This window comes from Aythya marila (genome assembly GCF_965140915.1).
Source record: "Aythya marila genome assembly, chromosome: 9".
In the NCBI taxonomy this organism is placed as follows: Eukaryota; Metazoa; Chordata; class Aves; order Anseriformes; family Anatidae; genus Aythya; species Aythya marila.
The window spans coordinates 9,671,947-9,699,001 of NC_139050.1; the positions used below are offsets into that span (position 1 = coordinate 9,671,947).

General features: G+C 42.3%; 1 protein-coding gene across 6 annotated transcripts; it reads right to left on the minus strand.

The window, feature by feature from the left end:
* Positions 1 to 4,106: 4,106 nt before the first annotated feature.
* ATG16L1 (autophagy related 16 like 1) lies at positions 4,107 to 24,700 on the minus strand. Of its 6 annotated transcripts, none has more exons than XM_082767381.1 (19): positions 24,334 to 24,700; positions 23,830 to 23,923; positions 21,478 to 21,583; positions 20,383 to 20,456; positions 19,933 to 20,184; positions 19,007 to 19,072; positions 16,917 to 17,003; positions 16,111 to 16,167; positions 15,870 to 15,917; positions 15,050 to 15,152; positions 12,328 to 12,433; positions 12,138 to 12,208; positions 10,581 to 10,652; positions 8,437 to 8,557; positions 7,513 to 7,618; positions 6,857 to 7,006; positions 6,459 to 6,506; positions 6,006 to 6,107; positions 4,107 to 5,604 (listed from the first exon to the last, which is right to left on the minus strand). In XM_082767381.1, exons 1-19 carry the CDS (start codon positions 24,446 to 24,448, stop codon positions 5,511 to 5,513), a joined length of 1,872 nt encoding a protein of 623 aa, XP_082623507.1. In that variant the 5' UTR covers positions 24,449 to 24,700; the 3' UTR covers positions 4,107 to 5,510. The 6 variants fall into 6 exon arrangements, with proteins under 6 accessions (XP_082623507.1, XP_082623506.1, XP_082623509.1 ...); XM_082767380.1 differs by having other exon boundaries at positions 16,917 to 17,006; positions 24,334 to 24,698; XM_082767383.1 differs by lacking the exon at positions 15,870 to 15,917 and having other exon boundaries at positions 24,334 to 24,696.
* Positions 24,701 to 27,055: the final 2,355 nt, after the last annotated feature.

Genomic DNA, 27,055 nt, shown 5'->3' on the forward strand with positions numbered 1-27,055 from the left:
ACAGCAGCATCTGACCTGGGATATTTACTATTGAATGTAGTCTTGAATGAATGCAAAAAAGCCTAGATAAGGAGCAAATAGTCTGCCCACAAATAGAAAACCACCTTTGATTGTCAAAAAGTTGTCTGTGCTAAGTTGGAGGAGTGCATCATGAAAGAGACCAGATATGCACCAAAATACCAAATATTCTTCTATGACAGCAAGTGCAAAGTATTACACTCAAGGAAAATGCAACCAGTCTGACATGTACAGTCAGTTGTTACTACGCAGGAAGAAAGCCTTGGCGTAATCAGAAAAGTTATTAGGAAATGAACCAAGAGCATAACAGAGAATGTTTATGCCATTTTAGAACCCCTGGTATATCAGCATCTTGGAGCCAGCATGCTTAGACCCAGAAAGGTGGTATACATTGGTAAAGAGTCAGACCAAACCCAACATGAGAACTCATCTTTACCACTGTAAATTTCCTAAATCAGAACTGAACGTAAGCCATCACTTTCAGAATATCGTTGAATTTGAATCAGAAAGTACCTTAAGAATATAACAGCCCAGCTACTTGCCCAGGAAGGTAACAAGTATAACCAGGGCATAAGGAACAGCTTGCACTGAAAAACAAAGCAAAAAGTTGGAATAAGATTCTTCAGGGGAAAAAAAAAAAAAAAAAAGTGAGTAGAAGGACCAAAAGGACAGGAGAAATGTCAAAAAAAGAGGTGCAGAAAACCTGAGTGGCACAAAATGGAGACTTTTTTCACTTGGTCTTAAGTCAAAAACTAGCAACATCCAATTAAGTGGACAGTAAATTGAATATTAAATGAATCTTTTACCCATATAACACAAGATACAAGAGTACAATGCGTTACTGCAGAAGGCTCTAGAAATCAACACGGTAAATAGATTCACAGGATTAGACATTGAGAGGGAAAAGGTTTTTGACATATGTTGGACAGGATGATCCAGGTGCAACCCTAACCCTGTAATACACTGAAGCTGAGAGGCAGCATCAGGAAAGGATGATGCTTCACGTGTTTTATTTGTTCCCTTCTGTACACTGTTGGAATCAGCCTACTTCGGTCTGACTGTGTATCACTGCTTGCAGTTTTCCTCCATTCAGGTTTCCTACTTGTTTTTCCATTTTAAAACTGTTTCAAGAGTAGAAACTGTTTCTATAGCGTATTTGCAAATTCTACGCTGCAGAAAAAGGAAATACGTCCCTTAGACCGCTTGAAGAACTGTAAGGTGGAGATCAGAGGCAGGCATTACACCTGCTCGAGAATCTGTATTTTATGAAATATAAGTAGGTTTTCCAAGTCTGGAGTATCATTTGTGGTCAAACAGCCACCCTATTCACGCTCTAGACCCAAAAAACAAACCATCAAATAACATTAAATACCTTGCTGTGTTCCAAACGCCACAGGAGCTGCCACAGGACAAAGTCGTGAACTCTTAAACCATTGAAGAAAGATGAATTTTCCACGCAGTTGTGTCCTATGCTTCTTCCCATCGACCAGAGAAAATCACTAACCTCTTAGCAAAGAAGGAAGACAATTTGTAGGGGATTTGAAAGCACGTCTCTAGTTGCGTCCTTCCAGGATTTCAAGAATTAATCCCCCTCCAACAGCAAATATTGTACCTGGCCTAAGATTCAACTGGAAAGTGGTTAAGTCAGCAACATAAAGCATTACCTAAGGAAGCCCAGATCGTCAATGAACAGGTCTACAATGTCATCATCACATGCTTTGTAAGACTGCAGACTTACATAGAACAGGGTGGTTACTGAAAGCAGCTTTATTCTAAAGCTCTTCCTCTATCTTCTCCTTCCTAGGGTTGCAAGTCACCCAGCCTGATAAGAAGCTAAACAAAGGAGAGCTGTTTATGAAAAACGGAGTTAGTTTGCTGTTTTACAAACTATCTATAAACACATGCCATTAAAAAGGGCTGCCAAACATTACGAATGATATATTAATTCAATCACTAGGCAGCTTATCTATTACTGCTCCACCAACACCCCATTGGCTTGCTGTTGGGAAATACATTGCTCGCTAGTACACCTCCTTTCCCCAATTTGCTTGCAAAAAGTGAAGCTCAGCACCGAGGATGCAAGACACACAAACTTTAATTTTGATCAATTTAGCTTTACTGTTCATGAATGTCCCAAGAATGCTCCCCCTATCCCCCCGCCCCAAAGTGATCTTGGTCTTGATATTCTACACAGCATGCAGTTTTTGTTTTGCAAGCTCCATGAACAGCTGTAGCTTTTCTCTGGGCTGCATCTCTTAATTTGATTACAAACATCATGTCATGCTCTCGCCATTTGCCAGCCCGAATAGCACCCTCCACTGCCCACAATCCTGTGGTCACAGATCAAGCTTGCTTCGTGCAAATGATCACCAACATTTGCCTGAATCTGGAGGCCCCTATACACAAATTAAATAAAAAAATGAATGCAGAACAAGCATTCCTCAGCTCTGTCAGTGTTTTCAAAAATTGTTACCACATTTTATTATCTAGAGGTGGATTATCTGGGGAGCTTACTGACCGCTCTGGCAAACAAAAAACAACCTGCCCTAAAACATGGAAATTCACGTGAGTTCTTGATGGAAAACTAGATCCTGTTTGTAGGTGGTAGAGAAGAGGCCTCACAAATTACCCCACAAAATTAACCCATTTTATTCAATCACTCAGTACCAATGCAAAAAGGTGAGTTAGTTAAGAGTCTGTGCTGCTGGCACTGCAAGATGATCAGCCCCCCAGGAGGGCATTCCTGTTACTACTCTTCTGAGGGCCTGGGAGATGCGGGCACATGTGGCAGATGTCTCCAAGACAGCTTGGAACTAGCTGCCCCATAACACAAATGCTTTGTGTGTCTGAAGAAAGGTATCTCCCCCTACCCACAACCACTTGAAGTGCAGCTCCACCTTTAGCAGAGAAGCAGTACGTGACAGCCTCTGCGCAGCAGGTACCTTCATTTTCTCTTCTTCCATCTGCAGGTTGAACCAGAAGAGTGAGCAATAAAACTAAAAACTATAGCAAAATAAAAAAGCTGAAATTGGTCACTGGAATTTCCTAGAAACCATGGTCCCAAGGAATTTCCACTTACACTGCTTAAGGTTTTAGCTAGCTAGCCATTATCCTTGAGAGTGTTGAATATTAACCTATTTCATAACAGCATCAACAGGCAAAATGAAGCCCTTTGTTTAAGAACATATGTCCATGTTGTAGAAAAATACAAGTGTAGCAGCCTGAATGATAGATGTCCTAAACCTATTCTGATCCTTCTCAGCAGAGCCTACTGAGATTTTATTAATTAGCTTAATCTCCCAATAATCTTTCATCATGCTGACTTGTCATTTAGTGATCTGCTTTCCTGCAGTAACCCAGGGTCACCTGGCCTCTTGGTAGGTGCCTTTTGAGAAGGGCTTTCTGCCACAGCAATGGCCGGAAGGGAAAAGCACTGTCTGCAGAAATGCAGCGTTTTGTCTCTTTTTGTTGTAGTTCTCACTTCCAAGAGCTGGCCAGAAGGCTTCTTTTTCTTATCAAAAGGAGTGCAGTCAGCAAGAGCTCATGGGTGTATCTGGATGTTCGTATGTTAACGAAAGCAGTTGAAGGCTTTCCCTCACTGCTCTGAATTAGGAACCAGAGCATTATTCAACAAGGGGTTTTGTGTTCTCCAAAGCATGCGACTCCTATCACAGGATTAAAAATTTAAGAAGGTAGCAGTCAAAGCACCACAGGATAAAAAGCCTTGTATTTCAGACACTTCTGAGAATAGAAGTAATTTCTGCAATTCAGCAACACATCCAAAACACCCAACAATACCCCAACCTTTCAAGGACAGCGGCACTTGTTTAACATGACGAGACTTCCTTCAGTCTCAAGACAACATTCCTGAGACAGGGCAAAACAAGGTTGTATCTGCTGGATGTCCAGCTTGAAGCTAAGAGCATTATCCTCTTTCCCCCTTTACACCAAATCCCACAATGCGGCTGAACCCAAGCCTACGATTCATCAGGAAAGCAGCACAGAGACATTTCTGTTCCCACCCTTTGCTCATTCAGAACATCTCACACACAAACACACACACAAAAATGAATCAGAGCATTGTGGGGTTTTTAAAAGCAGAACACAGGTTTATTTACAATCAAGTTCTTATGGGCAGCTGAATAAATAAAAAGTTTGCCCTGTGTACTCCAATTCCCCTCGACAGAAGGTGCCTAAGCAAAAGGCTAGGTTAGTGAGATGCCTGTTACAGCAGCTGCCCACTCACCCAGCCCCTCCACAGAACACGCTTCCTCAGTAAAACACAACCAGGAGAGAAGAAAATAAAGTGCAAATAAAAAGGCAATAAAACGCTGGTGGCTTGTCTTGAGGCCCAAACGATGTGGATAGATTTGGCTGGATAAAGTCACCAGGTAGCTCGCACCCAGCCACATTGTGGTTTTGGATGCTTTAACAGGGACAACGCCAGGATGCTGCTCCATAGCGGAGAGAGGACTCCAGTGCAGACGGGAATATTGCACATGTGCTCAAGAAGGGGAAAAGAGGCCTGGAATTGCCAGCACCAAAACAATGGATTTGAGATTTAAACCCGCTGCTCCCCTGTGTTCTACTGACAGCCTCCAGGACAGGACGGATGAACAGAAGGAGGGACCAAACATCTATGTTCTGGTACTGAAGTCACAGTATGACTACATTCCTTCGCACAGCAGCACGGCAGAAGTTCAACTTCTCTCGTCACACCCACTTACCCAACTGCCTGTGGAGTAAAAGGATTTAAAATCTCCTATTTTGTGGTACCCCAGCTGTTGAGGAGCATTTTAACAAAAGGGTGCATAAGTCCTGAAGAACAGACAGTTTCCTTAAAATCAGATAAAACTGATAGGAGTTTGCATGACAGCACTGGAGAACCTGTGTCAGAATCAGAGCAGCTCTGAATTGAGCTGATAACTCCAAGGCAGAGCTGCCAGAGCTACTGGAGACTCTACAAAAGCTTTTCCAACACTTCAGCCTGCCTAGGACCCATCCACATTTCAGGATCTTCTCACCCCACACCTAAACTAGGCCACAAGAATGGAACACAGGAGACAGGACATGTATTAAGCCAGCATACAGAGTAACTTCTTTCCAACATTTCCAACTCAGAAGTGCTGTAGGTACATTTGTGTGATAGAGTATTTGGCACAGCTGTCTGGTGAGGAACCCCACTAGGATCGTCAGCTCCACTTGGTGCATAGCTACTGCACGTAAAGGCATGACTAAGTAGCATTCTCCATCCAGAACAGCTAATCCCTTGCTGAGTCCGAGTGCCACAGCGTGGTTACAGCCAGAAGAAGTCTCTGACTCAGGCTCCTTCTCCACTGCTTTGGAACTTTCCTCTGGAAAGTGAAGCCCATGCACTTGTCAATATCCCCGCTCCGGATGGATCTGGGCTCGGGTCTCCATTCTGCTTGGCCACGGACCAGCAGCGCCATACCCAGAGGCGCTGGACGCTCTGCCCTCCACCCTCCGTCCAGTCAAAATTCAGCCCACAGGACAGCCTTGTTTCCTTTGTCCACACTGACCACATGGGCACCTGCTGGCGACCACGCGACTGCATTGATAGAAGAACTGAAAGGGAAGCCAGGTATAAGTTTAAAACAAACAAACCAAAAGCTAATTCCACAACAGCACTTAACAAGGGAATGAAATATTCTAGTACCCTGACTACAGAAGAACAAGCACGTTTATTCTCTTTAATAGCCTAACAGGGATACTGTTTTGTTTTTTTTTTCTCAGAATACGTTAAATGTACTTTATTAGAATCATATGCCAATTTAAGAAGTTAAACAATAACAAACCTAACCTTTGGTCAATCTAGAGAATACTGACATGAATTCACAAAGAAACTGAATTAAAATGCTTGCACACCAACATGACCAGTAAAGCTGTGTGACTACACCTCTTTCATCACTCATCAAGGTTCACAACCTAGGTCCCTGCTTCAGATTAAATGGCCAGCTTCCCCTCACCTGTGATGCTTTGCAAGAGTCCTCTCCAATTTCCCAGTGAGCACGTTCCAAATGTAGAGGGCCCCATCAGCTGAACCAGCAGCCACGTAGTTACCATCAGGGCTGTCAGGTCAGAGTAGAAGACACAGAACATTTTCTTCAAGTCAGCAACTTATAAGCACAAATCATCATTTCACATTCAACTACCTAAGCAAGTAACTTGGTATCACATATTCTTTAAAAAGTTGTGTCAACACCTGCTAAGAGCAAAAGCACCTATAAATCTGAAAGCCTCCAAGAAAGTTGATCAACACGTACAGATACACTGCCTTGAATAAGAGGTAGCTTGAGCAAATCACAAGTTCTGTCCAAAGTTTTTCTAGCTGTAAATGGAGACAGTACAGCCAAGCATGATGAATCACTTGCTGGGGATCAGATTTAATCAGGGGATATCTTCCGTATATCTGACCTTACCTGAACACAACTCTCGTCCAGTCAGAGCCGCATTTGAACCCTTGGGCGCTGAAAAATTAGAATCAGATAACTGTAACATCATTTATAGGAAGATGGTTCAGAATAGCCTCCAGTACCCCTTTATCACAATTCCTGTTTCTCATACACACACACAAATCATATCTGAAGTAGTTCTTTCCTTTATCTTTCCCATCTACCAACTTTATAGGGACAAATGAAAAGAAACACCATAACAGAGCTTTGCTGTTAAACTGCAGAGAACCTTGCTACCAATGTGGGATTAAAAAAAAGATAGGGGACAAAGCAGTCCATGGAAATGTTGAAAAAATCCAACATTGAGAGCAATCAGCAACCCAGAGGTTTAAAATTCCAAGTGTTCTTGAGGGGAGCACACTCACCTGAATGTTTGCTTGACAGCACCAACCCGCAGATCAATGATCTTTAGTAGATCATCACGGGAACAGGTCAGCAGCTCTGTTCGCTCGGAGTTCAGGTCCAGAGCTGTGATCCTCCCAAGCAGCTCCAGTTCTTTTACTATGCTTTCGGTCCTAAGACAAGATGGGAAGAAAAAAGAAAACAGTAAACCAGAGTCCAGAAGCCAAAATATTGCATCAAAACCTTGACTTATCTTAATGTGAAAGAGGAAGAGAAGGAATTACTGGTTTATTCTCACATTTTGAGTTTTTCCCCAACAAGATCCCACTTTCTGGGCAACAATACCAGCCAACAGCCAGACCCTATTTCCCTCTCAACTCCACCCTCTGAAAAACTAAGTAACATCTAGAGCCAAGTATTGACCGATGCACAATATCTGCAATGAAGCAGACGGCCTTTTCAGGAAAAAAAAAAAAAAAGCATTCTAAAAAATCCCAACCCCACACGAAAAAAAAACAACACACAGTAATAAGAGCAGTAACGAATGTTTTTTTCACTAGCTTTCTAAAACTTAGAACAGTCTCCCCAGCTTCCATACTGAGAAAGAAGAGCGGCCTAGCAGTTCACACCTGGACAATTCTAGAGCTATTGCTGCAGTGTACGCACTCTCAGGTTTTACCTGATGTCCCAGAAACGAATTTTCTTATCGAAATGTCCACTCATTACACACTGTTCGGTACATACGATGTCATTGCAGCTAGATCCTGCAAACACTGTTTTTATACCTGAAAAGGATAAATCAGATCTGATGAAAACAGTCAGAAAATAATCACAATACACACACATAACATAGCAGCTACACAGAGCAGTGCCCACAGAGCAGTCAAACTATCTTAGAATAATCCTGACTTAAGTCTTCAGCAACCTCTTTGCCCTTTTCAATCTCCTTTGCTGTATCTAAAATCCCTTTAAATGCTCCCAAGACAGCTGCTTTACTTCCACTTCCTATTTAGCTAGCTATAATTGCTACTGCTAAAGAATGTGAAACTGTCAACATGACCTATGTTTGGGGTATGGATTAGGATAGCCTTGAATCCTGATTCTTCTCTCATTCAAGTAAGTTTAGGAGCCATCAGGAGAAGAGCAGATTAGGAAATAAGGTGTTTCTCATGAAGATAAGTTGTTTCTCACACAAAAAAATCTGAATCTGAGCCTCTCCTTCGTTTGATACATTCTGGCACATTTCCAAGAGATAATTCCATACACCTCAGGGTTAAAAAAATAAACAACTGAGTTGGCTCCAAGCTTTTAGTGGAAGACTAAAATACCCACTCCACAGATTGACAAACAAAGAAAGCTCACAGAACACAGCTGCTCTTATTGTAATAGCATTAACAGTGCTTCCTGCATACATGATTTCTTATTCTTATTTTAGGTAACAAGCAGAAAGAATCTGATTACTGGAATAACAACAGAATATAGCATGGCTGCTGGCTTTTGCTTTTTTAGACTAAGAAGAAGATGAAATTATCTAGTTTATGGCAGACTTCCACTTGCATCCACTAGAAACAGAGAATGTGGTTGAAAAGTTAGGCATCCTTACAAACTTTGCTGCGGAGGTCCCAGAGCTTGAGGGTCCGGTCATGACTTCCTGAAACAATGCGTGCATTGTCCAGCAAGAACTTGGCTGACAGAACTTTACCGCTGTGACCTGTCAGAGTGTGCTGAGGAGAAGAGATTTACACAGTAAAAGCGCACAGTTGCTCGTTTTCTCATAGCTTACCGATTCTATACAACAACATCACAACTTTAAGTCATGATTTGCATGTCTACTGCATTGCACGAAAAAAAATATCTATATATAAACAGTGATCAACACTGAGTAGGAATGTTGAGTACTGCAGAGCTCAGCCTGAAGTTTTGAGACACAGGCCACCCATGGCTGCAATTTCTTTAGCTATCCAGGGAACCTGTGAGTTCTCCTTCACAACACCCCATTACACCCTAATTTCACGGGTAGATGGCAACTGCAACACAGCCTTGCAGGAGAAATGAGGAGAGGGCACTACTGAAAAGGGACATGGTGTTTTCAGGTTCTTATAATGAGATTCTCTCAAGGATATGGCAGGATATCTAGTCTCAACTGCTGTAACATGCTCGAACCTGGAAGCTGAGACAACCAAAGATTTTAGAAAAAACTCCCTACAGCAGTTTCTGTAACTGCCTTTGTTTTCATCCAGTGCAGGGGAAGGCTCTCTGGGGCTAAGAGGAACATGAACTGCATTCACTTCAAACTGCTGAATATTTACACGCCAAATCGCAAAACAAACAATGAGTGACTGAAGTTAAAAACTTTGGGAAAAACAAAACAAAACCACCACAAGAGAAATCTCTGGTATATAATCAAGTTTTGTTTTTTTTTTTTTTTTTTTTTTACTCAAAGGACTATCAAATTACACAAAGCAATCCGGGATGGGAAATACAGAAGAACAACCCTGAGAAGAGAAAGGAATGTGAGCAAAGCTTGATAAAAAACACACAAAAAAACAATTAAATCCACAATAAACTCTGAAGCAATGCATCATCCCGTAAAGACCACGGTTCTCAAGAAAGGACACATTCCAGAAAGGAAGACCCACATCTCTTTTCTGCTGTTGATGCAGTCATTACATATACTTATTAGCATTTAAATACTGAATTTGTGGCAATGTTTACCATGATTTCAGCTTCACTGCCTCCTGCTCACGTGCAAGGCATGACAAATCCATACCACACACTTGAAACAATGCAGTATTTTCTCTCAGCACTAGCAAATGAGCAGTGAAAGCACGAGTCACCGAGACTACCAGAAAAACTATGGGACCATATTGTGAAGCTAGATAGATGCTTGTGGGGATAACTAACTTCTCTGCAGTAATTGCTAGCCTGCTAAACTTCAACTCACAATAATTTGCAACCAATAGTAGAATTTGCAGTCAAATAAAAGCTGCAAAAGAACCTGATGCATTCTTTACTTTCATAAACAAGGCCTGACTTCCTCAGACTGGGAACTACCCAGTGGATTACAATGCAGCTGTAGGTTATAATTCACATGTGACGTACCAGAGGATTCAAATCAAAGTAGCATCTTCCTAAAATAAAAAGTTGAGGAAAAGTGTACATAGGAATGGTAATAAACAAAGCCTTACAGAAAGCTGAAAAGAGACTTTTTTTTTTTTTTTTTTTAAATGGTCAGTCACAAGTAAACCCTTCTTTAAACATGAGCTAAACTGTCAGATAACAACATGAGTACGAAGGAGGAATCTTTCAAAAAAGATATTGAGAATAAACTCAAGCACCTTTAGGCTCGCTGCCTTTAACAGGTAGGCCAAGGACTTAAGAATACTGCATTGACTTCCACAAAAACAAACCCCTTTGCTGCAAACCCTTCCTCAGTAGTTCTCTCCTTAGACTAAAGCTAAAATATTTAAGTAGCTCTTCAAGAGCAAAAAGAAGCATTTACGTTTCCACAGAGAGGGATGTAAAGTTTCATATTAAGTAAATGTGTGGCTACACAGAGACCAATAATTTATGTTAGGTCTTGCTGCAAAGACTTCTTAGTTAAAGAGAAATAAAGATCTGTTTAACAAAAGGAATTGTTGAAAGTGTCTAAGTGACCAGCTTTCAAAACTATACTGGCTCCATTAGACACAAAACTAGAAATACAGGACAAAAACAGCCCGAGCTCTTTGACTTCAAGGGACTCACCCGTAATCGATTGTCATCAACCGTCCAGATTCTGCTGGCAAAGTCATTTGAAGCTGCCAGGAGGTAAGAACCCTGCGAACACAAGATTAATTTAAAACTACTACTGCTAGTCAATATGGAAATGAAAAGTATTAAGTATTTCCAGTAAGTCATTAGAGCCATATTAGGTGCTATATTGCCACAGGGGAAAAAAAAAAAAAAAAAAAGAACAAAAAGCTAGGAAGCACACACCAGCAAGGAAAACTAGTGTGACAACTTTCTAGAAGGCCGTAGCTTTTACTTCTCACCAAAAAGTGACAGTGAATTGTGGAATCATGACTACAGATGAAAGGAGTTAACAGTAACCAGACCAGAAAGTACTTTCTCCTTCTTCTGCCCCCAGCTGCTGCAGTGAGGAACTGAATTCTAGTTCACCCTTATCTATTATTTTGCTGTCATGTTGTACAGGGAAGAACCTTCCCAATATCAGTGTTCCTCAGAGGAGAGCTGGCCCAATTCTTGCCATTTTCATTACAACTCTAACATATTAAGATTCCAAGAACTACATCCATTCAAGGACAGACAGGTAGATTTGTGTGTGGCTTTAGGCTTAGGGCTCTTCCAAGTCATCCCAGATGAAAAGTGCTCACTGCGAGATTCACACTTCTACTCCTGAGAAACTCAGACTTCTGTGAGGCAAAAAAAAAAAAAAAAGTCCTTAAAGCCCATCAGCATCTCACCTCAGACAGCTCCCACCTCAACTGTGTTCATCTTAAAAAAAATAAAAATCAGAAGTAATTTATCGTGCAGGTTAACCACCCCAGCAAACCTCTAAAGAGCTAGTTAACACCCAAAGGAGAGATGCTACAGATGTGTGTCAGTAAAGTTCAGCACAGAGAATCACCAAACTGATGAAATTACTTCAGCTTTGGTCTACTCTCTATGCATTGTGTTACAGAGCAGCCCTGGCAGAAAAGATGGATCCTATGTCCAGAGTTAACAATCCAAGACCCCAAATTCCTTCAAGTAGGTCTGGTGGATGCTGATCACAATCCTATCTCCAATACTTTAGGTTAACAAGAACTAAGCATACCATGAGCTGTCAGCAAACACTGCCAGTCACACCAGTATTGTGGCATGACTGGTGACAAACTGCTGCGACAAAAGGTAATGGAAATGCAAGGCTCAAGACAATGAGACTTTCTGCTATTCATCACAGACCTCAGCAAAGCACCCGTTAAAATAAAAGCTTCACAGAAGTAAAGCCTCAGTGCTGTTATGTCACCTTTAGTGGGAAGAAGACTGATTTCAGATGTTACACAAAGCCTAATGCATTTTATCAAAGTAGCCCATAAAAGCTGATGTCTGAGCTGCATCTGAGCTGCCAAGTTCAGAACGACACAGACTGAGACTGCAGCTCATCTCTTGTACAATTTTGGAATATTTGCAGTTAACTCTTGTAAGTCTTAACTCGTATCTTAATTAACTCCTCAAAGCATCAGAATGCTGGTAGCAGAACACAACATAAAGTTCTTAACTCATACCCAATTACAAACAGTGGATATTGCAGATACTCACAGCACTATCAAATTCTATGCTTGTAATCCCAGCATTACTACCAGAGAGGGAACCTTTGGGCTCACATCTATCTGCACAGAGAAAGATGAACAAAACTTAAGCAGTGGATTAGAACAGCAGCTGACACAAAGTGAACTATAAAATGAGTTTATTTAATACCCCCACAATACCCCAAAGTGAAAACGTTTACCTCCCAAGACTTCCCAAAGCTTAACCCTTCGGTCCATGCCTCCTGTTGCTAGTAAACGGGAGCCAGGGCTGAACTGCACTGCATTCACCTCCCCGTCGTGTGCATCCTGAGGAGTGGGAGGAACAGAACAACCACCCAAACTGGAGTTAGCATAGACCCAAAGCCCACGGATGAGAAAGCTACAGAACTTAAAGGCTATACAGAACTACAGTGGTAAATCTTCCAGCAGCACATTGGAAATAAAGCCACGGGCTGAAACTGTGGTTGATGGCGTATAAACAGAGCAAAAAGGCTGATTCTTATCTAAAGGAATCAAGAGCCTGTGAAGGAAAATACTAGCAAAGGCTTAATAGTGACAGTAAACTACCAGAAACCTTACAATGCTTTGTAATTGCAGTCTTTATAAGTTACAGCTTTGATTTTCATTTGTAAAGGAAAAAAATAAGGAAGGGAGAGAAAACATTAACTGGTGATATGCCATAGAAGGAATTTAACTTTTTATTTCTTCACCTAGAGCCAGCAATGGAATACAATCCAGCCAGTTTATGCAACCACAGGACACTCAAGTCAGGCTTGAGTTTGGAAAGTCTGCTTGAAGACACGATAACAAATTAAGTGCATTCATGCACTGTATTGGAGATGCTGTAGCTTTGTACTGCAATTAAATAATACCAGCATGGTTGTGACTTGGAACAACACTTCTCTCACAGGGAACTTGGGTTTAAGCCGTGGCTCCTATTAACAGGCACAGTGTTAAAAGCACTTTTTAAAGCTTTTGCACAGCTTGATGTTTTGAAGCTTGGGTTGGCCACTTAATAAAGATTCTTGACCTTCAAAAAAATGCTAATTTTAGTATCAAAACCCTTTTTTTTACCCCTGACAATTTTACAGCCTTACTTACCCATTTTTTTCCTCACAATATTAATACCACATTCTTCGCTCATTTGCTGTACTTCTATTTTTTATTTTTTAAAGAATTGTCAGTAAACGTTCTTGTGAAATCAGTTTTCTGGAAACTTTTTTTCTTCTGGAACTTGTTGCTTCAACTTGTTCTGTCAGCTCATATTTAGTGGTCATCACAGTTCAATAATCCTGGTCTTTCTAGAAGTGCAGGAGAGCCATTCTGGACAAAATTAGTCAAAATTCTTGCTCAGAAATGACATCCCACAGTGCTGGATGAAGAGACAACCTTCTCCTCCCTTCCAAGCCTTTTCTGCTTCTCTCTCCAAATACGAGCCCTCCACACTCCCTGGAATCCAAGACTCTCAGCACCTGCCAAACATGTGACAGACTCCTTCCGTTCATTTTCGGAATGCTCTACTGGACCTAGATGTCCTCACGTTCCACCTGGGCTCCAAAACCAGGTTCTAAAGTGTAACACAGATCATCTCCAGAAAGAACACATGGGTTGCCATGAAATGAGGAGGCAGTTTTCCCTTTCAATATCGCACTGCTAGCCAAGCATCACCTCCATCCTGCCAGTCTGACAGCCTTACCACTGTGGCAGCTTCTACTCCTGCTGCAACGATGGGGAATTAGTACAGGGCAGCATTTGCCACCTTGCCGAGATTAAGGGTCAGTAGAGTTTACTGTGGTTTGCCCCCCCCCCACACTGCGCTGCTCTAGAAGTTCAGATGATGTTACAGACGATCCAGAGAAAAGTACAAACAGCCTCTCACATGGTTCTTGAACACCTCATACATATGACAAAATTACTTAGTATTTCCATTTATTAATCAGCTCCGCTTGCTGTACATAGCCAGAGGAGGAGAGCGGCTTTATCACATACCATAGCCAGGAACACCTCCTGTGAAGCTCCCTACTCAAGCCAGCTCCACGCTGTCACTTAGGTTATGGTCCTATCCTCACCATCAGGTAACACAGCTACTGCTCCCTCCACTGCACAACTTCCACTAGAGAAGGTAACAGAGCAGGCCAGGAGCACACAAGCCTCCATGCTGCTGTGAGCTCTACCTACGTGGCCGCTCTGTTTTTCTGAATGAAAATAAAAATCAAGTTCTTTCATATCTGTGGTAGCATAGGAAAAAGCTTCTGATGGACTGCCTGCGGAAACTCAAGAGGAATGTCCAAACAATTTTTTATTTTACAAGACAATTCACCACAATATCTTTCATTTCATTCCAAAGACAACACCCATCACAGAAATTTAAGTTTGGCCTTGTGAGGCCACAGCAATGCATAAAGGAGGTCTCAGCTTGAAAACTTTAGATCACACACAACCAATGAAGACACCCCACTACCACGAGCTCCTCTTAACCACGTCTGTTGGATGACATTCAGTGCCACAACCCCTTCACTGTGGAGAACTGGAACTGAATTAATCCCAAACTGTCAGCACTCCTCTTCCTCAGTCATAGCTCGACTATGGCATGACAGAACAAGGACTGCTGGGAGCCAAGACGGTAATGGGGTGTAACTCCCCTGTGCCATCAGACCTTTTACTAGTCATCATCGACCTCAGCAAAACAGACATCAGGGACACGTGGAACAGAGCCACGCCTGGGAATGCAAGGGTTCTGAGAAGCTTTTGGGCTAAAAATTCAATAGGCCGAACTATGCTACAAAAATCAAGAATTCCTTCTTGTTTGGCAATGTCACTGGAATCGGTTTCAGGAGATCAACATCCAGGAGGCAAATAGGATTCACTTTCTCCAAAGACAGTAAGAGGGATGGTAGCAATGGGAATTCCTTCTGTACTTACAAAGACACATATTGCAGTAGTGGGCACTCTCACTTCTTTACTGGCACCCGGATGTGGCTCTGCACTATCCTGGGGAGCAGGGAACGAGGACAAGGAACGTCTCCTGAGATGAAACAAAGAAATATTTTACAAACAAACTTAATTAACATGGCTTCTCCTGAGTTCATCCAGATCTGTACCTGTCACTTAGCTACACTGTACAGTGATAAAAAAGGGGGGTGGAGTTTTTACTTTCTTTTATCCAGTCTTTCAAAAAAGATTTATCATACAGCACTACATCCACTTGCGGCTTTAGATATTTCACAGTATGCCAGAGAAGTTACCAGAACTGATTGCTGACCTCATCTTGAAGCAGACATCTTTTTCTAATAGGAAAGAAACATGGGAGTGATTGCAGCTGAGTTTAGCTGGAGAGACTGCAGCTCTGAAACTGTGTCTAGGGAGACTGAACATGACTGCAGCACTACATTCCAGGCAGCAAAATGCTCCAGTCAAAAGCTCAGGCTGCACCACTTAAGCAAAGACCATCCACCTAATGGAGAGCTTGACTTCGAAGGTCTGGCTCCACTCTAGACACTAAGCACAGATCCCAAAGACTCATTTTTAAAATAATCCTATTAGAGGAGCTAAGTGCAGTGGCAATTAAGAGCAAATCCCACATATTCTCTCCACAAAGAGGGGCTCATTGCGTCTCTAACTGCAGACAATTTCTAGCCAGGGATATCTATATCTGAAAAATAATCAGGATAACGGGTTGGTTCCATGTCAATTCAACAGAATACATTTACATGCTAGACTAAGAGCGGATAATGTTTTTCACCTGGCAGCATCAGAAGATTGATGTCCCAAAAGGGGAGACTCAGACAGACTGGAGGGAAAGGTCAGAGGTCAGCACACGGCAAGATGGAAGAAACAGGAAGTTGAGGAGAACAAAAAAGAAAAAAAAGAAAGGCAGAAGCTAGAAGAAAGGCTGAAATCGTTTGTATTCCCTGCATCACCAAGATTTTGGTGTACATTGAAACCAATACATAAAACAAGGAGGTGAAAGTGTTCTAACCTACCCAAAGATATTAGTGATAGAGTCCAGAAGGCCTCCAGCTGGCTGGGAGAGTCGCTTACTGAAGGAGGGGAGGACAGGTTTAAACCTTGTGAATAGCTTCTCCAAATAAAGATCAAGACAAACACAGTTCATAGCACCAAGTCTCTGGAAAGACTCCCTCCCCCACAGACCCAATCCCAAGTCAGAAAACACCAAAGGCAGGCATCAGTATACAAGTCACCAAACTACGACTGTGAGTGGAGTTTCCTCAACTGCCCTCAGCATCCACTCCGTGAATTACCGATTTTAGATATAACAATTTGCCAAGTATTAAGTTTCAATCAAATTAATCCAGGCTCTTCTAATTCCCTCTTACTTTCCACTTGTGATTTTAGGAAAGAATGAATTTAATCTAGGTGAAGATAGTTTCGGTATTTCAATAGAATCCCAAAGCCCAGCTATTTGCAAAGCCACGTTGATACCTTGCACAGGAACAGATATAATAGAATAGGCACTGCAGTATCCATTTCATTGCCCATTTTAGTTTTAAACCTTTGTTATTACCATTACAGATTTTCAGATGCTAGTTTAGCTTGGTTAAAACAGCAAAGGGAAAACACAGCAGATCTAGAGCACAGTAACGGAAAACACAGCCTGGAGCGAGTTTCCTACTGGAAAGCAGGAAGTACCTAGGAGGTGGAAATACTGAACTGTGCTCCAGATAAAGGTGAGTAAAAACTAAGTAATATTCCCAACATTGTTCCTTTAATTGTTCTAAATCTCTTGTTCTTCCTCACTGACAGTGTACAAAAATCTCTGTGCACAAACCTGGATGCTCGGCTAACAGCTCGCACTGGAGATGTCTCCTCAGCTGTGTCAGAGGTTTCATCCGCAAGCACTTCAATATCATCATCCCTGCTGAAGTAAGAGAAAACACCTCATTTCCAACCAGCCACACGGAGCCTCCTGTAGAGGCCGCCTGCTGATGTACAGGAACTGAATGGTTGGTACTGCTTGACCCCAGCCCACATCCAGGTTCACTCAGCTGCGGTGACACGGAGGTAGACGAAGACGAGAGATCAGAGAGGTAGATCAGAGTTATTGTGGCCCCAAATATACTAATGCCCTATTTACATTTTCCTTTTTTTTTTTTTTTTTTCCTGTTCCAAAACCAGGCTTTATTAGGTAAGCAAAAGGGCTTAAGCTTTCCCCCTTCATCCACAGCAACTAGGTCCTAATACTTTCTGTACTGCTGAACTTCAAACACTGCTCTGCTAAGCATGAGCACATTTTGGGTCACCACATTATTTACACATCAGCGTATAACTGAACAGAACTGTGAGGTTCCAATTTATGTGCCATAAATTAATCCAGCTAAGCTGTTCAGTGAATGCCAGAAGGTTTTTCTCCCATTAATTATCACGGGCACTGACAGGCTACAGCTTTTCCTTCAAGCACTGCTGATTTTGCAGGACAAACTATTTTAAAACATACTGTGTCAACCTGATGGCATTTGACTGATCAGGAAGATTAAATTTGGCATTTAAGTACGAATAAACTAATGCCTGCCATCAGATAAGACTATCTCAGCTGCAAAAGTGGTGAAGAGGATGAGAACATTTTTAATCTCATATTCAATAAACATAGCTGTGATTCAGTTTTTAAGATTTTGGAGGACAGCAGGTATGAGGAGGCGATGGAAAATACCTACCCTATCTGACAGTAACAGGCTGATATTTCTGTAGAACACCAGCATGTTTTGCCGATATTTGTTTTTTAAAATCAAAATCTTAAGATATCAACATGGCATATAGCAAAAGAACTTCCCGTGTTAACTTCACATTTTTGAAGTGAATTTAAACATCACAGCGCACTTCTGCAGTTTTCCCTTTCAGTAAGCAGCATACTTACACAGTAAAAACCCTCTAAAATTATGAAATCAAAAGGAAATCAAGAACATCTGTGAAGCAGAGTTTGAATAATTCATAGAAGTATTTTTTTTAAATGGGCTTCTTTCCAGCTTCTTAGCATCTCAAATCAAATAATTTATGAAACATTGAGACCATCATCACCACAAGAGGAAATAAAATATTCAGGACATTGTGCCACAGCTACCTCTCAGCTCAGCCCTAGCATAGGAAAGTCTCACTTTGGATAAAGGAGAGGAAGAAGCTTAACAGGGTAAGTGGCCACAAAAATCACACAAATTTCCTCTCTCTGTACAACCTGGTCTAGCGGGAGGTGTCCTGACTCGTGGCGGGGGGGGGGGGGGGGGGGGGGGGGTTAATACCCTATAACCTTATCAACCTGGTACAAAGTACATATACCACCAATTTCCCATTTCAGTCAGCTGATTAAAGATTATCCAGGAATAAACATGGCAGTGAAAATCCACATGCAGCTGGCTGCTGCAAAGAATGGTAGACTTGAGATGCTTATTTCTGGATTGCCAGGAAGAATAACACTGCATCTTTCTAGTTTCCCCCCCCCCCCCAGTATAAACCTATTCCAGTATGGAAATGATCAGTATCTTTTCACCTCAACTCGCACAGCGCCTGTTCCAACAGGAAATGCAGGTCTCTCCAACATGTATTGCTCCATGATTACAGAACTATTTGGAAGACCAAGAGCACTACGTAACAAATGTTTTCCTACCACAATAGGAATACATATTCACTGCGTGAACTGTTCTGAGGACTCTGAGTCCAGACATTTCTTTTTTAGTCAAAACGGAGCTCCTTCTTCCAGAAATTCAACTAGAGAGAGTTACTGTACGTTTCTGACTTCACACCGAAGTTTAAACACTCTTCCACATCACCAAATTTAGAAATAACAAAGATGTAATTTATCATGCATCTGCATAAAACTGAAGCAGGAAGTGATGAAGGAGAGGAACTCCATAAATCAGGACTGCTTACGTTTCAACAGGCAGGGGTTCTTTGGCAGCTTCTGCTAGCTCCTTCTGCAGCCTGGCTTGTCGTCTCCTAAGAAGAGAAAAACATGGTTGTTTGAAAAAAAAAATCCTTAATCTCATCTCAAAGATTACTGTGCACAGTTCTGATGGGCTTCCTAAGATTTTCAAAAAGTCAGAATATTGCCCTAATTTTATCCTGCTTTTCCAGATACTCAGAGCAAGAGAGGCAGTTTTCTTGTTGTGAACAGCCACAGACAAGACCAATAGTTGAGCTAGACTGTACGGCAAAGTGCACTTACAGCATACCTTCAGCACAGCAGCCCTTTATGACCCATATAATTGCAGGTTTGCTCAGACCAAATAATTGCAAGAACTTTAAAGAAAAAAGCTTACGTTAGTTGAAGTAATACAGAACTACCATATAGTATGATATTTGTCTTAGAGCCCTTGGTCTCCAAGTATCATTAGCTGTTGAACAAGAGGTAATGTGGAAGAAAAATTCTTTGCTTTTACACACAATTTAGTCTCATGGCAACTCCTCCTTTTAGCAGAATGCCAAAAAATTGCTTAGGCTAAAAAAGGCTAAAACTAGGAGTATTATCAAGACTCAAGACAAACAAAAAGTGCAAGCCTAATACCACAAAAAAAAAAAAAAAAGAAAAAGAAAAGCCAGCTTGATTTATGATCTTTAGTCCATAGTCCATTGTTGCTCAAGAAACAAAAGAACATGTTTTATTCATTTGAAAGGCAAATATTTTCAAAAAGCATTTAACTGTACTGGCCAGAGGAAGTAACACAAAGTTCTGGACTCTCACTGCATTGTGCATAAATCCGTAGGTGTCGAAATCAAAGCTGGATTTTATTTTATCCACTCTTAACTATTCAAAAGAGTATTAGGAAGTAGTTTATCAAAAAAGAGATCAATCTCACCTTGAATCCTTTTCATTTTCTGCATTCAAGCGATTGGCTTCTTGTGCTTTCTCTGCCATCCAACGTGAGACCAGCTCCTGGTTATCCTCAGTAGTTTTCCTCAGTTTCTCCTCCAAGGCATTGAAGGTGATCTGGAGAGCATCATATTCATCTTTCAGTGTCTGATTAGCTCGCTCAAGATCCTGTAGTTTGCTACGCAATTCCTGGCACTCTGTTTCCAGTTCAGAGATTTTTTGCAAATACTCCGCAATCCTGAAGGACAACAAAATGTACAAAACAATGAGGATCTCCTCTGGGACCTATACCATCACCTTTCTGCTATTTGCGCAATGCGCAACAAAGAAGTTTTTAGCCCAGAGATAAGACTTCTAGAAAATATCTTAATGTGAATTACCCAGAGAGAAGTTTGGGTCTCAAACCAACCACACGAAAGTCACTGTTCCTACTCACTTTGCTTCATTCATCTGCATCTCTTTGTCCTTCTGCTGCATTTGGTTATTCAGATCAATTACAGACTGGGCCAACTATGGAGAGAAGAAAATTTACATTACAAAAATGCAGTGTTGCCAGCTAGACAATAACTGAGCAGTTCCCACTGAGAGCACAGACCAATCTATCACTAAATGCACGAAGCATACTTTTCTTCTTTCTTAGTCTTCTATACCAATTTGTTTATTGTCCCTATCACACAGGGGATTACAATCTACTTTATAAATGATTTTTCAAAAAGTTATGGCCCTTTGGTATCTCACTCTCTTCCCCCAAGTTTCTTCAATAAAGCCACAAACAATGTATTTACAGAAAAAATAAATAGAAAAAAAAATCAAGAGTAACTAGAAACCGATAAATTAGCAAATCAACAAGTAAGTACCAACAAACAAGCATCAGTCTTTCAGTACTGATGGACAGTCATCACTGCAGATGTGCAACACACATATGGTAAATACGTGTTTCATAAACAGCTTTCCTGCAAATAAAGTTGCCAGGGGAGTCTCTGCAGAGCACAGGAAAACAGAGGGGCAGAGGTCAACACCAAGGAACTGCTGCTACCAGCTCACAGCTACGCAGGCAGTGAGTAGCAGAAAGCCCTACAGCACACAGAGCCTTGGCTGCCTGGGAAGAAGGAAGACTATTTTGGGAAGATGGCCTGCCTGGGTAGATGGCTCAGGATACCTGGCTGGGGGAAAAGGAATTTTCAGCGTTTTGACTGATCAATGCGTGCTTCCTGTAGAAAGCTACCTGCTCTTTGAGAAGCTCAGGATTACTGACACTAGAACTTCTCTACAGTTCCAGTGAGGTGTGATCAAAGGAGCATGACTTTGCCTGGGTCACTGCCATCTCCCTATAAAGGTCTGAGTAGCATCCAGTTACTATGTCCTCAATTTATGCTCTCCACTTCTGTGGTTTTTACACACCCAACTCTGTTGGTGGAGTCTCGGCATTTTCCCCATCCAAAAATGCAACTCGGTACAATTAAGGCCATGTTTATAAAGGGCCACGTTTGAAACCAGGACAACCATACACAACCCTACAGGACTTTCTAACCTCGCCACGTTTCTTATGTAGTTCTGTCAGCTCCTCTTGATGCTTTATCTTCAGCTGTGCCAGTTCCTGCAACTGAGCATCGTTCCATGTGCCGTCATGTCCGGGACTGCAGTTAGAGAGAGAGAAAGAAGAGATGTCAACTAGAATCCGATTGCTTCCATGCCTTTGACAGTTGGTTTCAGGATACTATCTCCCTTGGGTTTTCTACACTGCTGAGATACAGTTCATCCATAACAAACTAAAACACAGCTAAAGTTCACAGAATTATAACTCTCACTAACCAAAATGCCTTTATACGGTATCGTAAAATTAAATTTGCTGAGGACTTCATTCACCTTTTTTGTACATTCCTAAAATAGACTTGAAACTCAAATGAAAGACAGCTAGTCTTTGCTTAAATTTGTACCAAGGCAAGTAACTTTTACAAGTAAACTCTCCAAATGCTGAAAGAAATAGAAGTGTTTTACCAAATCAGATTTGTTTCAGAGGGTGCTGGTGGACCTTGAAGATGCTCAGTATCTGGAGACAGCATGCCATAGTGGACTGAGCCTCCAGCTAGGGAGCCAGTCCCTTGGGGGTTTACAGTACGAGGTGTTGCAAATCACTTCTCTATTGTCCCAACTGTGTTCTAGCCCTTTGTGGTATGAAGCTTTTTAAATTATTATTATTGTGTTTGAATACACGCCAATTCCCTCCTCCCTCCCCCCAAGAGCTATGATTGTAAACGTTATCACTCACATCTTTGAGAACAGAGACAGAAGTTAGCTTTTTAAAAGCACATGCACACATGTATCACACGTGCACAGAGACTCTGAGTGGCTGCATTTGAAATCACAGTTTTTCAATAAAATAATTTTATTCCTATCATTGCAAGCAAACCGCAAGCATCTGTTTCCGCAGTCATTCTATGTGACAGCAACCCAGAGGGTAGCAGATGATGATTCAGAAGCTGGAAGATCCCACAGTGGTATCATTAACTTAGTGGCCTTCTCAAAACAAATAAAAAACACCTCACTGAACCCTGAACCAATGCTGTACTAGAAGACACAGCATTTCTAGAAAGTCTTTGTCTGAACAGGTAATAGGATAACTCCTGCAGTGATATCCAACAGGTCCCATAGTTCTGACCATGCATAAATCTACAGCCAGAACTAGATATCCCTTCTTTCTGTTATGGTAATTAAAAGCATTTTTCTTCAACTATTTAGTATTAGGAAATTCATTCCGTTTGAACAAACGGTTGTATTCCAAGGACAGTATCAGAATTCTGATTAGTATTTAGTTTGAATATGCTGTTCATTTCTTCTCATCCTCTTCTACTCTCAGTCTCATCTTTTGGAATAGGAGTTCAATCAGAATCTGATTCCCATAATGGAAATTCCACAGTTGGTTCCAGACAACTACAGTCATCAGAAAGCTCCTGAGAATGGTCCCATAGGTATTAACTCCAGCTTGCTGGCCACACACTGAAGTTCTGCCCACAATTCCTGGAGAATCAGTTCTTTTTTCCTTACCAGTGGTAGTAGTACACAACAGGCATATTTATTTGACACACATACAGTATTGCGTCATACAGCAAAAATAACTTCAGAGGCAGCAATTCTTATTGAAGCAAGTAACTTTGAGCTAACCAATGTTTTTTTCTTCACCAAGAAAAGAACCCAGTAGTCCTTACCTGCTGGAATCTGCATGCTCTCCAGACAACAGAGACACTGCTAGCATACTGGTTTGCAGTGGATTCAAGTGCCAACAAAATAAGCAGCATGACTGCTGCCTGCAGCACTAGTGTTATTCCCACATTAGAAAGGAAGTTTCCCGATAAAACCCTGCTAAAAGCAGGCCGATCCTGTGTTTTCTTTTTTTTTTTTTTTTTTTAAGTGTAAGACGCTTGCTTAGGACTGACATTTCACAATCATGCATTTCTCCACTGCCTACTCTACACAGTAACACAGCCTCCAGACTGAACCAAAGACAACAGTCTCTCTCTGCAATGCTTTTAAGATTAGACAGTTTCAAGAGTCAGGTCATATTCATTAGGTATTAACAATAGGCAAAGAGAGGAGAAATAAAAGCTCAACCTGGTCCATTTCCATACTTGGAATTCACGATAAATTACTTCCTGTCTAAAACATGAGCATATCTTTCTCCACCACATAATGTAAAAGTACTGCAACTTTATCACGTTTAAAGTTTTAGTTTATTTTTTTTTTTTAAGTTCAACATGTTTTTCACTTCATTTAACTCCAACTTACTGTAATAGCCTAGAAATTGTCTGTACAATGCATCAATCAGTGATTCGGGTTACAACTCACAGGACAGACAGCTGACCGACACAGGAGAGGTTTTAAATACCTGATCTCATGTCTGCTCTGCATGTCATACTTCTCAGCTTGCAGCTTATCAGCCAGCACGGCATGAAGGTCTGACTTCTCTAGTAGTTTGTTATCTGAAACGACAATAAGAAAATAACCAAAGAGCAAAACCAGATTCCCACCCTGTTCTTTTCACCAGCTAAAACTTAGTATCCTTAATTATTTTGACGTGACAAAACATCACGTAAGCCTGTACCACACTAACGAGCACCCCGCTTTGATGCCAGCAGCCTAAGGCAGCACTCAACAACAGCACCAAGAACTCCCCCTGAGTTCAGAGGCTGTGAGGGACTGGATCTACAAGAGCTTTGTAGGGAGACTGCTATTACTTAAGCGCATCGATATCCGATTAAACGCAAGAAGTCCAAAGTTTGAAGTGGCTATTATCACTTATTCCGCCACAAACCGAGCCGAGCAGCGCCCCGCCGCCGCTCCTCGGACAAGGCGACGAGCGGAGGCCCCCAGCCCCCCGGCGCCCGCTTACACTGCGCGATGATCTCCTCGAAGGCCTGGCGCTGCAGCCGGTCCCGCCGCCGCAGCTCGGCCGCGATGTGCCGCTTCCAGGGGGGGAAGCCGGCGGCGCGCAGCCCCGACGCCATCTCCGCGGAGCGCAGGGGGCGGCAGCACCGGGGAGACGCCGGAGGCTGTGTCCGGCCGGCGGCGGGACGGGAGCTCTCTCTCTCTCACAACCGAGGCTCCCGCGGCCGCCGCCCCACGCCCGCCATGGCGCCGCGGCCGAGCTCCGTCAGGGGCCCTCGCAGCGCAGCGGCGCGCCGCAATGGCGACAGCGGCTGCCCTCGCCGCCGCCTAGCGCCGCCCCCGCGCCGCCAGCCCTCCCCTCCTCGGGCAGCGCTGCGGCTGCTCGGTAAGCGCGGAACCAGCCCCACCGCCATCGCCACCGTCATCACCGCCACCGGGCGGGCGGGCGCCCTGCTGAGGAGAGGGGGCCTCGCGCGCCGCCATTTTGTGCGCCCACCCCACCGGCGGGCCGCGCGCGCTGCCGCCATCTTGAGAGCGGCGAGCTGCGGCGGCCGCCCCGCGCCGCCATTTGGAGAGGGCGCCCCGGGGGGGAGGCGCATGCGCACGGCCGCGGGGCGGGCCGTGCAGTGAGGGGAGGGGGTGCCCGAGCCCCCCTGAGAGCGGGGTGGTTGGAGGCAGCGCCCCGGCAGGAAGGGGGAAGGGTGCGGGCGTGAGGGCGTGGAGCTTGCCTGCCTGCCCTCTGAGCCAGGGGGACCGATCTGGGAATTCGTGTAAACTCGGAGAAGTCGCTAATAATTAATTATCACGAGACCTCTTCCAGCAGTCGGGATGCCAGGAGCGCCATGGCATCACTAGGATCTCCGATAATCCTACAGTTTAAAGGGGGGTGAAAGGACGCGGTTTCAACAAGCATGACTCACAATATACACAAAGAGCGTCCCTGAAAGAATAACCAAAGCGTTTGCTGTTAAGTCACATAGCAGAGCTGAGAGGAATGCGAGGCTTTGCTGTGGCCTAGTGAGCCCAGCCACCAGTGCCCGTGTGGCAGTGGGCACAAGCTGTCTGACCAGCACGCCTGACGTTCGTGCCTTGCCTTTTATTTTTAAAGTGAGATTATTAATGCCACAGAACATTAAATAGTTATTAAAAGTTATGCAGTTAACAGAAAGGTAATGTATTACATAGCCCAAAATAGAGAGGTCTACAATACAACTCCTTTTTCCCCAAATCTCCGCTACAAGCCAAACCTCCAGTTACAGCAGGGCACACAGAGCACCTGGTTTCAAACCTTTACTCATGCAGCTGCCCAAGGAAGGTGGTGATGAAGCGTGGTTTGGGGTTTGTAGATGGGATTACTTTGAAAAATTATTTGGAACACAGCATAAACTACAAAGGGAGCCTTCACTGCAGCAGTGCATCCTGTCCAATGTCATGAAGACACCACACATTCTCTGGCAAATGTAAAAATGTACAACGTCTTGCTTCATTGCTTTACTTTAAACTGCTTAATGTATTAAGTAATGTGTTAGGTAACCACATTATTGTAACTTAATTTCAAACTGGGCAGAGTTCACAAAGCTTTTTGTCTCAGACTATGCCAAATTGTTTTGTTTTTCTTTTAAGTAAATGAATGAAGATGCAATTATTAAATTGTAACAAAATAGATGATTCACTAGATTATTACACTAAAGGAGAGAGCACCACTGGCTGAGTTAATAATAGTTCATGCACAGCTCTGTCTTATCAAGTACACAATACACAAGGTTATACATGTTCTCTACAAAACTAATTTGGCCAAGTGTAAGCACACAGCCTACGTTTTCCTCTGTTTATAAACCATAAACTCAAATTAGATGTTTAAAAATGTAAAATTACTTGTAATTGCATGCTTAAGTTCTAATTCTATTGATACAGTTACTGGACTGTTGACAGACAGAGCTGAGAGAAATGCATCCTTTCAAATCTTCTCTATATTTTAATCCTCTGCAGAGAAAGAGGAAAGCAAACATGAAACATGAGAAGGGAGAAGACTCAGTTGCTCCTTTCCTAAGGCTTTTTCTTGTCCTTAATATGTAATCAGCCCCAAAGTCATTACCTTTTAATTGCTAACCACCTGTTTTCTTTCAGCCTCCCAACAAAAATCCTTCTGCTCATACCTGACTAGTCTTTTCTCACTAAAAGTGTGAGAGAAAATAATTGTCCACTATTGGTATAAAAAAATCATCCTCAGGCATTACATAAATTATTGAAAACACTGTATACATTTTACTGTTTAAAATATTGGCTAGACTATTCCAAGGGAAGGATTTCAATAAATCGTCATCTGTAAACATTTAAATCCTAGAAAAATCATAACATACTAAAAATGCTCACTTTTCTTTAATCTATGATTTTCATCATGGGTAAGACATCCTGATTTTTTACAATACCTGCTAACATTGCTTTTTTCCACTTCAGTAGGAAGTTCCTCTTAAATTCAGCTTATGCTTCTGGCAGTCTTTCCAATAACAACACATGCCTGCGCCATATCATCATAATCTTGCTGTCCTTTTATATCAAGAAGGGTTACAAGAACACACAATAAAACAGGGCATTCAAGCTGAAAATGGCTCCTTTCTCTATTTGAAGAATCTTTCTGCTACCATAGTTACTAAAATCTGACAGTTTGTCCAAAAAAATTGTTTTTTTAAAAAAATACGACATTAACAAATCTCATGATTTTCAGA

Coding starts and splice junctions, on each gene's coding strand:
- ATG16L1 (XM_082767380.1), bottom strand. CDS start 24,448: ATGGCGTCGGGGCTGCGCGCCGCCGGCTTCCCCCCCTGGAAGCGGCAC. Junction 21,584..23,829: donor CAGAGCAGACATGAGATCAG/GTATTTAAAACC, acceptor CTCTAACTGCAG/TCCCGGACATGACGGCACAT. Junction 16,168..16,916: donor GCTGTTAGCCGAGCATCCAG/GTTTGTGCACAG, acceptor CCCCTCCTTCAG/TAAGCGACTCTCCCAGCCAG.